The following is a 12,919-nucleotide window of genomic DNA, read 5'->3' as shown; positions in this document are numbered from 1 at the left end:
CATGATTCCAATATCAAAAGAAGGTCAGAATTGTACTTCTGTTTACGTTGTTTTATCAGTTTCTTGTAATCACACTTGTAAGCTGTGAGATATTTGTTTCTAGTTTGTTTTAGCCATGGTTCTTTTTTCAATGCCAGTGACAGTCTTTCCAATCGTTGGTGTTGAAAATATTTCATTTCTGCTGACTTGTTGGTGCCGTTGTTTCAAATATGTAGCATTACGTATACGTCACAGGACGGGAATACGGAATATGTAATAAAAGTTTTGTGGTGTGAACTTGATTTTTCTGTGCCAGTTTTATACTACATAGAAGCGTACTGGCTTGTGTACAAACCATCATGTCCCCAAACATCAACCTGAAACCCGTGTGACAGCCATTTGACCCAGTTTTCAAGCACCCCAAGGCCCGTAATTTCATCAGGCTGACTTCCTTAAACACGTAGGTGCGAATTGTGCAGTTAGGCGTCAGGTCCATTATATATATGATATCGCAAGCTTAGGACTCCTAAGCCAACCACGCCACGCCGATTACCAGTCGACCCAATCCAGACCTGCCGTTCAGAGCCGAATTTGTTCATATAGTCGGGAGAGAGTCGGGAGCCAAAAAGGCGTTTATGTGTAACGTAGGCATACTGTAAATGCATATATTTATTCGCGGTAGCGGGAAAAGGACTGTTCGCAGTGGTTTCAAGTTCGCGGTAGCACCATGCTATGTAGTCTCTTAATGCCATGGAAAAAATTTCGCGCTAGTTTTAAGTTCGCGGTAAATTTGCAACCGGAAAACCGCGAGGATAAAACCACTGAAAATTTCTGCATTTACAGTAACCGGGCTTCAATGATCTAAATGATAGCAGACACGCGAGGAAGCCCACAGCGCACTACAGGAGGATGCAATGTACTAGTAGGGAGAACCTGGTGGCAATCAGTAAACAATTATAATATCGTTAACGTAAGTTTAGCTTATGAAGCTTAGCTCATCACAACAACCATAATGGCATATTACAACGGTAAAACATTTCATCCTCGCAGCGCACATTATTAGGAAGAGGTGGTGGGTGCAAATCATGAGTTTTACCGGATTTAAACGTGTTTGGATAATCTAGGGGAAACCACATAGTCCAGAATCTGTGTCTCCTTATCTTATAATAATAATATCGGGTGTATTTTGCAGCCAGTATGTACCCAAAGTGTGGGTAATGAGGCTGTTTAACGTGGTTTAGTGTGTTCACAAATTGGGACTGTGTATTTGGGTTTGTCGAATCGGTTAGAAAAATTCTGGTCTGGACCGACTCTATGATCGAAGTGACTTGATTTTTTTGTGCGTTTTGGTCTGGGCTAGTCTATTGTATTTAAATCTAGAAGTTGAATCTCATGATAACTTTAATATGAAATGAAATAAAGACGATATTTCAAAACGCTTGGGGTGTACCATTACGCTCTGATCAAGGGAGAAAGCATGAACTTGTGACCCTATTGCTAACGCTAGTTTGTAAAGCTTTGACTAATTTGCCATGCATTGTTATCAACTTCCAACAATCGTTTTGCGAAATATATAATTGCAAATCGTGCATAACAACGTATGTCAACGCCCACTTCGAGGGTGCTGTTTCTTCCAATGGAACATGCTCGCATATGTTCTTGGTTAAATTTGGCGCGAATCTGAGCTATCAGGCACCAAGTCTGGGACGGCATGGCCGGCCGTGAAAATTCGTACTCGGCAAGCGGAGAAGTATTCCAATGGACAGTGGACGTTCGGATTTTTTTACTCGAGGAAACAGGACGGGGGGAGATCAGCCCTGTTCAACTTTGAAGTGATTCCAAAGTACGTCCCAGCTAGGAGTATTTGTATACAACAGGAGAGGGGGAGGGTACTCTACTGTCCAGTCTACAACCTGAGAATCTACAGCGCGCCGCAGAACCGCAGTAGGACACACAAAGGAAACCAATTCGGCGAGTAAGTGGGTCAAGCCAACTTCCCTTCAACCACTTCTCCCGGGGAACTCGTGCGTGGAAACTTTGTCTCTAGTCATGGAGGTTATAGTCGCGGGGAGATTCAAGTCATTTCGCCGTAAGTACTTTTTATTTCGAACCCCTCACGTTTGTTTTGTAAAATCTATGTACCGGTGATCTATACTAATTCTATGACATATTAAATCGATAACGGCATTTCTGTTTAAAGGCTAGGTAAGTGAAGTACAACAGGCTAACTTATGACGATATGTTCGCGCCAAACTTACATATTCTGAAACCTACTGGCGTGGCCATACCCCATGGTGTGACCTATGTTTTGGTCAGTCATCATATCACGCTGCGATCGGCGCTCTCGCGGCGGACTTCAATATTCGGTCTTTACCTTGTGGCGTGCAGGCAGATGAGTCTGGTAATATCATTGTCATGATTGTGACGGATAGGACTGCTTAGAATAAAAGTTTTTCCATGGTAGTAAATTCAGGTTTATTCAGTTAACGTGTAAAACCAAAATTATAATCGCGTTGTCGGCTATGTTAGGCTGTAGGACACCTGCTAACAATTACCGCATCCCACATCCGGTCAGTGACCACTACGGGCTCTGGCCTAATCTCCAAGCAGATGTACAAGCATGTACCAAAAATAGAAAATTTCCAAAGCTTTTTTCAGCTTACCGACCAACAGAAATCAATATTCTTGCTTAAATTAAGTTGTCCGACCTCTTTATATGTGAAAATGTTGAGCAATTCATCTCCTACTGCTTACGGAAAAGAAGTCAAACCCATCAAATAGCTTAAGTAGAAATAGATTTAGTTTAGACGTTATTTCCTTTTGATTTATCTATAAATATTATTTCCCTTCTTTGTTAAGTATATTTATGTATACCACTTCTACTTTACTTTGTATGCAATTAGCCCTCGGGCATGAATTTGCAATAAAGATTATCATAATAATAGCCCTTTGACGCGGTTTTCAAGCCGACGGTGTCCATAAAACTCGCCCGACTTTAGAGGTCCATAATTTCATCAGGCCGACTTCCTGCCCGAGACACGCTAGGCGCGAACACGTTGGCGCGAAGTATGCAGGCGCCGGGTAATTTGAGCTCCCCGTGAAAAGAATTCCCAGCCAGCACAGAAAGACTGCAGAAACCACTCGAGCACTCCAGGGGATGTAAGGTAAGGAGAATCGAATGGTAGATCAGTAAACAAGTCTCGTTATCGTAAGCTTTATAGCTTTTTCGTACAAGAATAATGATAACATATTACAATGGACCCACATTTCATCCTAGCAGCGCACACGTGCACAGTATTGAACAGTATTGGGAAGAGGTGGCGGGTGAAAATTGTGAGTTAGGATTGAAACGTGCTGGACAAGTTTGAGGAAACCACGTGCGCACAACAGTAGGCTCTCGGTAACAACAGAAATGATGACATATTACATTGAACACACATTTAAATCCTCGCACCGCACAGTATTGGGAAGAAGCGGGTGAGTTTTCCCGGCGGATTGAAGCATGTATAACATGTTTGGACAAGGGGGACTCTCCAGATTGTCCGTAAACAATGATTAGTTGCGACCAAGGACCTTGGTTGCGACGTCCCGCCTCGATGTCAATCATCAGCCATTTGACGCAGTTTTCAGGCGGGCGGTGTCCAAACAACTCACCACGAGGTCCATAACTTAATCAGACCGTCTTCCTGAATCACGTAGGTGCAAAGCGTGCAGTCAGAAAAGTCTGGCTCATATTAAATCTGAGTTTCGCTATCGTAACTCATTCATCCAAATCATGGCACATTGCAAACTCTGTACTGTACTTTGAAAAAAATTATCCGTCCTCACGCAAATGCTTTGGGAAGGTCGGATTTAAACTGCAAGCCGGCGGAATGAAGCGTGTTTGGACGAGTCTGGGGAAACCACGTGCGCACTACAGGGGGGAGGGAACTCCAGATAGCCCGTAAACGGTCATTAGTCTCCGATGTCATTCAGCACGCATTGGTGGCTGATTCCACACAGACGGTGTCCATTATCCCGCCTGGAGGTCCATAAACAAAAATGACGCAAAAATGTCACACTTTTTAGTCCATAAACCGCTGCCAGAGTCCATAAACCACAGAAGACGCAAAACCAATTTAAAATGACGCAGTTAGCTGTGCCTTTTTCAGAAGACGCAGAACCAATTAGAAATGAAGCAGTTTAGCTGCGTCTTTTTCAAAAGACGCAAAACCAATTAAAAATGAAGCAGTTAAGCTGCGTCTTTTTCAAAAGACGCAAAACCAATTTAAAATGATGCAGTATTGTCCATTTGACGCATTTCGAGGTTCGCAGTGACCCGTCCGGGTGAATGATAACCATGTGGCTGATACGAGACAGAGGTCGCCAGGCCTCCATCCGGGTGATTTGAAGTGAATCACCAACTTCCGACAGAAGGATTTGCACCAACGCACACCGCACCATCGCACGTGTGGTGGTTCTTTAACGTGCATGGGGTATGGCTCTTCCCATACACGGGACCTCCATTTAGCGTCCTATCCGACGGACGACTCATTTTTCACTTGAGTTAAGTGAGGAAAGTCGCGTAAAGTGCCTTTCCCAAGGGCACAAGACCGGCAAGGTGGATTCGAACCGGCGACCTCTCGGTCACGGGCCGAATACACTACCACTGTGCTACGCGGCCCCACGTTGCGCAAGTGATAGGTGAGTTGCACGTGCTTACAACGTAGGGTCTCTGTGCGGTTGCCACGTTTGCATTGCGTCTGCATTCACAGGTGAACAAGTGAAGCGCGGAGTAAGCACGGAACACGCAATCACCAAGTGCGCAGCACGAACGTTCTACGTGCGCCGTCCGTACAACAATTGACTGTGAGAAAACTCACGGAGCCAGTGCGTTGTGCGCTTATTGGCTGTACAGGGCAGGCGTGTCGCCCGTACTGGGGGCGAATCCGCAGCCCGATCGTAAAGTTTTGCATGCACTTAAAGTTCTACGGAGTGTCTGCGTGCAGACGCACGTTTGCGGGTTGTACACTTAGCTTTAGTGAATGCCATATTTTTTTTTGCAAACAAACGTTGCGTAATTTACAGTACATGTGATCTTCTCCAAATTTGCTGATAATGTAATCATTGATACAAATCTATTGGAGCTGTCTTTGGAGCTAAGTACTCCTTCAAAGAGAATGTATTGTATTTAGTACGTACCCCTACACCTACTCCCCATCCCGCCAAAATGTTAAAGCATGGCCGAGAGAATTGAGGCTCGCACGCATGTCCCGGGTCACCATCTGGCAGTATGGTCACTTGATGACGCTTGTCACACCTGTAGATCAGCAGATGATGGACCACGCCTTCGTTGCCAGGGGTGATAATGGGTTCATACTAAACAACAAACGAAAAGAATAACAACTATTTGTCTTAGTCTCAAGTCTCTTAAGTCTACAATCAAGTTTTTTTTTAAATCCCTTTGAGGGAGAACGGATCTTCCAACGGCACCCACATATACAGTGGCCCAGTCTAGAATACTTGCTTAAAATTAGACATTTGTATAACCCAGTGAAATATTGAAAGGGAAGAAGAAATATTCAGTGCTTTTAATTTCCAATTTACACTATTACCTTTACTATGTGGTGTTTGCTGGTGATGTTCGGCAGCTGAAACACACGGCACCAGTACGTCGTGTCCTTGTCGTAGGGAACAGGGACCTGTACACAAAGGCATAGAATTACCAAAGTTCTTTAAAAAGCAGAGTATGCCCTATACTGTTTTCCGTCGACAAAACAAGGATATTAAGATTTCAAAAGCGGACAAAACTGCATGCAATCACTTTTATAATCGATACAGTGATCATTCTGTATCTATATCAGTTTTAATCTTTACGTGAAGCACCAACTTCGCGGCTAACCTTTATATATCTACCTATAAGTGTTCTATAAAACTATCCAGCAAAGATATCTCATTTCTTTATACAATTTTTCGAACACATTAAACCTAGATTGGTAAATATGTCTTGTTTAAGATATCTTGCGCCATTTTCATAACTCTAAAAACATCATGAAATGAGAGCTTGGCCTTTTTTCCAGTATGAAATAGATGTATTTGGCATGCTTTTCTTAACATTGAATATTTGTATGGTGAGCACAAGGAATTGACACTGGCTACGTTTGAAAAAATAGGATCGGTAGATTGTTAGAGGCAACATACACATTTACTGTTTTTAATATTTTAATTTATTATCTAAATTTCAGTTATGCACAGGATGTTCATTGGTTGTTTGCATCGAAGTTTGTTACTTAGAGAGAGAAAATAAGAGAGAAAAAACAAGGTAACGCCATGAAATATTTCAAATTGCTAACTACAGAGTACTAAGCACGTCTTACATTTTTCATCAAGATATCAAACGTGTAGTTCAATGATTCTTGGATGTTTGTAGGAGTGATGATGTTGCTGAGAAGGACCGTGCTTTTGACACCCCTGTTGGCCCCGTGGTAGGTCGGGCCGCTCACCCCGGACTCGTCCTCGGGATCGTCATCATGCCACGCCCACAGCACACGAATGGTGTCCTCCTGGATATGACATGTGCGTACAGACAGTCGTTAAGTCTTAAGTTTAATATTAAGTTTTAGATTAGTTAAAGTTAAAGTTGCCCGTAAATTTTTGTAGATGCTTAGGGGTGGCGCCCATCTCCATTTCTGTAGCCCTTGGGCCACACATTTGCAAGCCACTACAGCAGGGGGCTGGTCCGCTTGTAGTAATGTGTGTTTAACTCCTATACTCTTTCTCATAATTCCTGAGTGCTTAGCAGCATGTACCATTTTTAAAACTTTAGTATGACATCGGTCGGGGATCGAACTCACGACCTACCGAATGCAAGGCGAACACTTTACCCACTCGGCCATTTAATTGATAATTAATAATGATGATGATAACTTTACTGCAAGATCCTGCCAAGTACCGATACCGAGTAGGTGGAGTGTTTACCAGTGGAAGATGAAATGCACTTTATTTGTCATTGTCCACAATACAGTACCGAAAGAGACAAACTAGCATTCACTTTAGATTAGAAGTATCACTATTTGATGACCTCTATTTCACTTAATGCCCACTTTGTTATTGTATCATTATCATCATTGTACTTTTATACATGTATTTTTGCAATTAGCCTTCGGTCATGAGTTTGCAATAACGATTATTATTATTAGACAAGTGTTTACCTTGCCGTCGGTAGATTATGAATTTGATCTACGGTCACGACGTCATACAAAATGGTACATACTGCTTTCACTGCTTAGCACTCGGCTTTAATGAGGAACAGTAGGCATGGGAGTTAAACACACGTCACCAACACCTGAATAGCCACCTGCTGTAGATGCTTGCACAAATGTGTGGGCCAAGGGCTACGGAAATGGAGGCGGCCGTCATTCTAAATCTATTTCCACATTAAAATATTAATGACTTCGACTTTTTTTCGTAGACTACAGGTTGACTTGTTGATCGTTTTTATAGATAAACTAGAGTTCCACGAACACATGCCTTTGCCAAATAAACCAGGTTTGTTATGTAGAATGATGTCTGTAGACAATTGCGTTACTCATTTCATTTTCTTTATAATTATATGCTTGGAGTTGGTTTATAAAAATTCGGCATTGATTATGCAAATTAGATCCCAAGTTACAATTAATTGATATCAAATTGTATCAAGCATTACTTAAGCTATCAGCATACCAAAAATCATGATGATCCTTAGATACATTCTTGACTTATTCTCTTTCAAAGTCTTTAAATACACCTCTTAATCTTGTCCCCCTTTCTCTGTTACATATGTGACAGTTTTTATGAAAGAACTATAATGGAATGCAGTGGATTTATGAACGTTTCCTAATCAATTATGCAAATTAGCTGTTTATTTGCATAATATATATAATATACATAATAATATCACATTATACAAGTCTTCACTTAGGCTATGTACATGCCAAAAATCATGACGATCCGTCAACACGTTCATATTTTCTCATTAATTATTCAAATGAGATCACCTTTATCATGATAAATATGTATTGACATTTCTCTCTTTCTCAGCTACACATGTGACAAGTTATAAAGTCCTTTTCATGGAATGTAGTGAATTTATAAAATATCCTCATTAATTATGCAAATTAGCTGTTGATTTGCATAATCGGTATCTCATTATGTAGGTCTTCACTTACGCTACGTACATACCAAAAACATGATGATCCGTCAACGTGTTCATAATTTCTCATTAATTATTGATATCTATCGACATTTCTCTCCTTCCCAGCTACATATGTGACAAGTTTTAAAGTCCTATCATGGAACGCAGTGGATTTATAATTTTTCCTCATTAATTATGCAAATTAGCTGTTGATTTGCATAATTAGTTTACCATCATGTAAGTCATTACTCATTCTATCTACATACTAAAAATCATAACGATCCGTCAACACGTTGTAGAGTAATTCTCGTCCAAAGTTTGAAAGGAAACCGGTGCCCGCAGTTCTAAAAAAGCCGCTAGGGGGTCCCAAACTCACAGCACTTACTCTCTGCCTCAAGGGCTATCTACCACTCAAAAATCATGACCACAGCATGTCCAGAACACGAGATATAATAAATTTGTTTCCGCTGCAGTACCTTAGCAAGTCGCGAGGGGGCGCATTATCGAAATTGACCTTCGTTTTCCCGACCCCTACCCACCTACCAAATATCATCAGGATCCATCCAAGGCTTCTCGAGTAATGCTGTTGACACACAGACACACCGACACACACACAAACACGCCCAAAACATAACCTTAGCCATTCTGGCAAAGGTAACTAGTTGTGTGACTTTAAAAAGAAGATTGATGTTTGTTTGTCGATAAGGTAGGGATAGCTCGCTCCTTTCAGAGTGATATTAAACATTGGCGGGTGTAATGTAGTTATATTTCAGCCATACCATATATGGTATGGTGAAACTGATAATATGACTTACCGTTAGGATCACAATAATCATCCATAGGATAAAATTACTTACTAAAATGAATTGGGAGTAAACTAGAATATTTAATACTTCTGGATGCACGCAGGAATAAGGTACTTTATCGTATAATGCGAAGTGGTATGCATCTTTTACTGTGGATAACTAACGCCTTCCTCTTCATATGAGGACTAATTTTAATTTCGCCTATAGTGCCAATTCTGAGTGAACTTCCTCGTCTATCAGTACAGTTACATTGATCAGTTTAGTATTTTATTGTAACCGTCATTCTCGTAATTTTCCAAAAGCGCCTGTGATTTTGTCATTAGATTGTTGAGACTCACGTTGATGACGCGATCTCTGACGTCACACGTCGTCAGCTTCCTGTTGAACCTCAGGACGGTGTGAGTCCCGTTCTCGTACCCAGACACCAGCTCCCAGTCCTGACTCTCGTCCATACGGGGCTGTGCCTTTGCCTCAGCGTACCGGTCCTGAGATAGAAAATAAAACAATGGATCGAAAATCATCTCTAATCGAAAATGGCTATACGGTTCCCTCATTTTCTACAAAACTGAAGGCGTAAACACTACAATTGTCTTCAAGTGGGCGTCAGAAAAATAGTTCAACAGGTGTGACTTCTAAATGGACTCCTCCGTCACAGCGCAATGCACCCGGGAAGACAGTAAATAAAAAAAAAAAAACAGTTCAACTTATTATCCAGATTGGGGAAGGGGTGGTAATGGGTGGCTAAAAGTGCCTAGGCCAACTTTTACGTCGTCTATATCCCAGACGACTAGTACTTGTGCTAGGATCAAACTTAGTGACTTTTCCTAAAATATTGTAGCAACACTTTTCAGAAAAATGAATGAGCTTATTTTTTTTCTGTGTGGCGGGTCGTTCAGTGTTATAAAACCAGACGCCGTGAAGCTGGTGTGTTACGCTGAAGGGCGGCTATGCCGGCTATATAAGTCCAGATACCCATACAGAAACAATTACTCTAGACTCTCTGATAGTCTGAAATATTACCAGCCTGGGAGAAGTCTATCTGTCGGATCTGTCGGAGTATCAAACACCTGGCAAAGAAAAATAGGATTATCCTTTTAAAACAAAGACAGAACGTACAAGAGCGTCGGAAAACAAATATCAAAAATATGATTAAAAAGAAGACAAACAAGATAACAACACACAAAATATGATATTTCTGGGCCACCTTTGACCGCTCATTCTTTGCTTTCTGAAAATAAGCCCGTAAGGGAGAAACAGCGGTGAGGACTGGAGCGGCGAGACAGTGGGGAGTTTAGCGGGGAGACATGGGGGAGTTTGACCGTTCCCGGCCAGAACTACGGCGAAGGTACCGTGGGGAACATGTGCAATGGTGGCCAGAACTGTGGCGAAGAGACCGTAGGGAACTTGTGCAATGGTGGCCAGAACTGCGACAAAGGCACCGTAGGGAACTTGTGCAATGGTGGCCAGAACTGCGGCGAAGGGACCGTAGGGAAATTGTGCAATGGTGGCCAGAACTGCGGCGAAGGGACCGTAGGCAACTTGTGCAATGGTGGCAAGAACTGTGGCGAAGAGACCGTAGGGAACTTGTGCAATTGTGGCCAGAACTGCGACAAAGGGACCGTAGGGAAATTGTGCAATGGTGGCCAGAACTGCGACAAAGGGACCGAGAGGAACTCATGCAATGGTGGCCAGAACTGTGACGAAGGGACCGTAGGGAACTTGTAGAATTGGGGCAAGAACTGCGGCGGGAAGACCGTAGCACCTTGAGCGGTGGAGGCTAGAACTGCGGTGGTAATACCGTGGGGACCTTGAGCGATGGTGGACAGAACTGCGGCAGGAAGACCGTGAAGACCTTCAGCGATGGTGGAGAGAACTGCGACGGGAAGACCGTAGGGACCTTGAGCAGTGGTGGACAGAACTGCGGCGGGAACACCGTGGGGACCTTGAGCGATGGTGGGCAGAACTGCGCGGAAAGACCGCGGGGACCTTGAGCGATGGTGAACAGAACTGCGGCGTAAAGACCGTGGGACCTTTAGCCATGGTGGACAGAATGCGGCGGGGAAGACCGTGGGACCTTCAGCGGTGGAGGCTAGAACTGCGGTAGAAAGACTGTGGGACCTTGAGCGATGGTGAGCAGAACTGCGGCGTAAAGACCGTGGGACCTTTAGCCATGGTGGACAGAATTGCGGCGGGAAGACCGTGGGACCTTGAGCGATGGTGGACAGAACTGCGACGGGAATACCGTGGGACCTTGAGCGGTGGTGGAAAGAACTACGGCGGGTTGTTGCTTTTTCGACGGACGCCAGACGGTAATTGAGGGACTATGTCTGTGCCTTTAAAGATATATTTGCAGCTTTGCATTGATATCCTGTTAGCTTTGGCGAAAGCTTTAGCTTGGGGAATGTACCTATCATGACAGCTAAACTTAAATGTCTTAAACAAGTTGTCAATAGCCTACAGATTTCGAGCTGTCTTCTTGTCGCCTGCTTCTGATTCGCTTTCATCGCAAACTATAAGATCCCCGCGATCTCTTCTATACGGCTGCAACGTTGTCTCCCGTTGAGCGACGCACTTTCTCGTCCGGCCAACAACAGCGATAGAAAATATAGTCTTACCGGACCGTTGACATTCGCCACTTGAAACCTGACCTCTGCCTAAGCCATGGGGTCCCGGGTGTTCTCGGGGACAAAATAAGCTCAACAAAACGTTTTACCCGCCATGAGTTGGTTCGTTACAGCTCGAGACATTGATAAAAGAGAGAAGACGGACGGCTAGTTAGATTTCGCCAGGCTGTAAACTGAGGGAAGTGACCCCCAGAGCAGTGACTACGTGGTAATCAGCCTGGGCCCCCCCTGTTTCGACGGGGATGTCGGGACAAGGCCAATTACAGGAGGATACTTCAGGATTTTTTACATACCCTCTAGCTGAAATTAATCATTGATACAAAGCCACATTTTACTACATAAACCTGAAGAACGTTGTCCACAAAACTGGTACTGCACTGGGAACTGTAGAAAGAGTTTAAAGTTTAGCTGTTGGTGTAGAATCTACAGCAACAGCTTCTATCTTCTGACTGCCAAACTATAAAATTTTCTAAATAGCAACTGTTTCAAGCTTTTAAAAACTGTTCATTGCTATCTCTTAAAAAAAGTCAAATCACGTCATATCCACACGCAATTCTAGTCAATATCTATCATGTGTGGAAATGTCAGTTTTGACTTACCGTAAGATGCGCAATCCCGTCTTTCACCCAGCCGATGGCGATGTCGGATCCCGGCATGCCTCCGTTCGGGGACAGACCCAGGCCGACCCATCCTGCCGTCTGCACCTGGGCCTCGAACTCGATTTTCTCGTCATCAAACTTCCAGAGAATGCGGAACTTTCCTTCAACGTCAAGCGTTTCATGGTGGTCGAAATCACTGGCACCGACAGGTTTCCCTAATAAGACGACTATGGCCGCTAAGGTGAGAGTACATGATCCACACCAGACTTTCCCCATCCTGGCAGCTCTGTTCCCGGCTTCACAATGACCCGCCCATCGACATTGCGTGATGGGAAAAATCTGTCCTGACTGGTGACTATGACTCAACAGTTTTTGCTGTACAATATTTACATAACAGTACATTATTTAACGTCACTTGATACACCGATGGACGTACCAGTACTAAGGCTGCGATCCGTGGCTGTCACGGAAAACACATGGTATGGATGTTTCTTTATCAGATAATTGTCAGCATATAGGGGAAGTCACACACAAGTCCATCTGTAGGATCTGAGTACTAAAACATGGCCCAGGAGCCGACTTCTGTTAGTGTTAGGCAGTTACATATTTTATTGATAAGAAAAAAATAACGACACCATCCGTTTAAACTATTATTTTTTTTTCATTGTAACTATACTAAGTAAGATCAATCCAGAGTTGACCTTGAAAAAGCAGGTATGGGAACACCTCGTCACAACAAAGATAAACCCGACACAACAT

At 43.3% G+C, this 12,919-nt stretch overlaps 1 protein-coding gene across 1 annotated transcript in view; it reads right to left on the bottom strand.

Moving 5' to 3' along the window:
* LOC118430487 (DBH-like monooxygenase protein 1 homolog) overlaps positions 1–12,508 on the bottom strand; it is a 44,597-nt gene extending 32,089 nt beyond the window's left edge. The window contains exons 1-5 of the mRNA XM_035841389.1: positions 12,161–12,508; positions 9,276–9,422; positions 6,336–6,521; positions 5,574–5,660; positions 5,161–5,337 (exon numbers count right to left, since the gene is read on the bottom strand). Of these exons, the coding sequence (XP_035697282.1) occupies positions 5,161–5,337; positions 5,574–5,660; positions 6,336–6,521; positions 9,276–9,422; positions 12,161–12,436 (873 nt within the window). The 5' untranslated portion in view covers positions 12,437–12,508. The remainder of the gene's footprint in view (positions 1–5,160; positions 5,338–5,573; positions 5,661–6,335; positions 6,522–9,275; positions 9,423–12,160) is intronic.
* Positions 12,509–12,919: the final 411 nt, after the last annotated feature.

This window comes from Branchiostoma floridae, chromosome 14, assembly GCF_000003815.2.
Source record: "Branchiostoma floridae strain S238N-H82 chromosome 14, Bfl_VNyyK, whole genome shotgun sequence".
Taxonomy (NCBI): domain Eukaryota; kingdom Metazoa; phylum Chordata; class Leptocardii; order Amphioxiformes; family Branchiostomatidae; genus Branchiostoma; species Branchiostoma floridae.
Note: the sequence above shows the minus strand (reverse complement) of the source record. Positions and strands in the feature narration are given on the sequence as shown.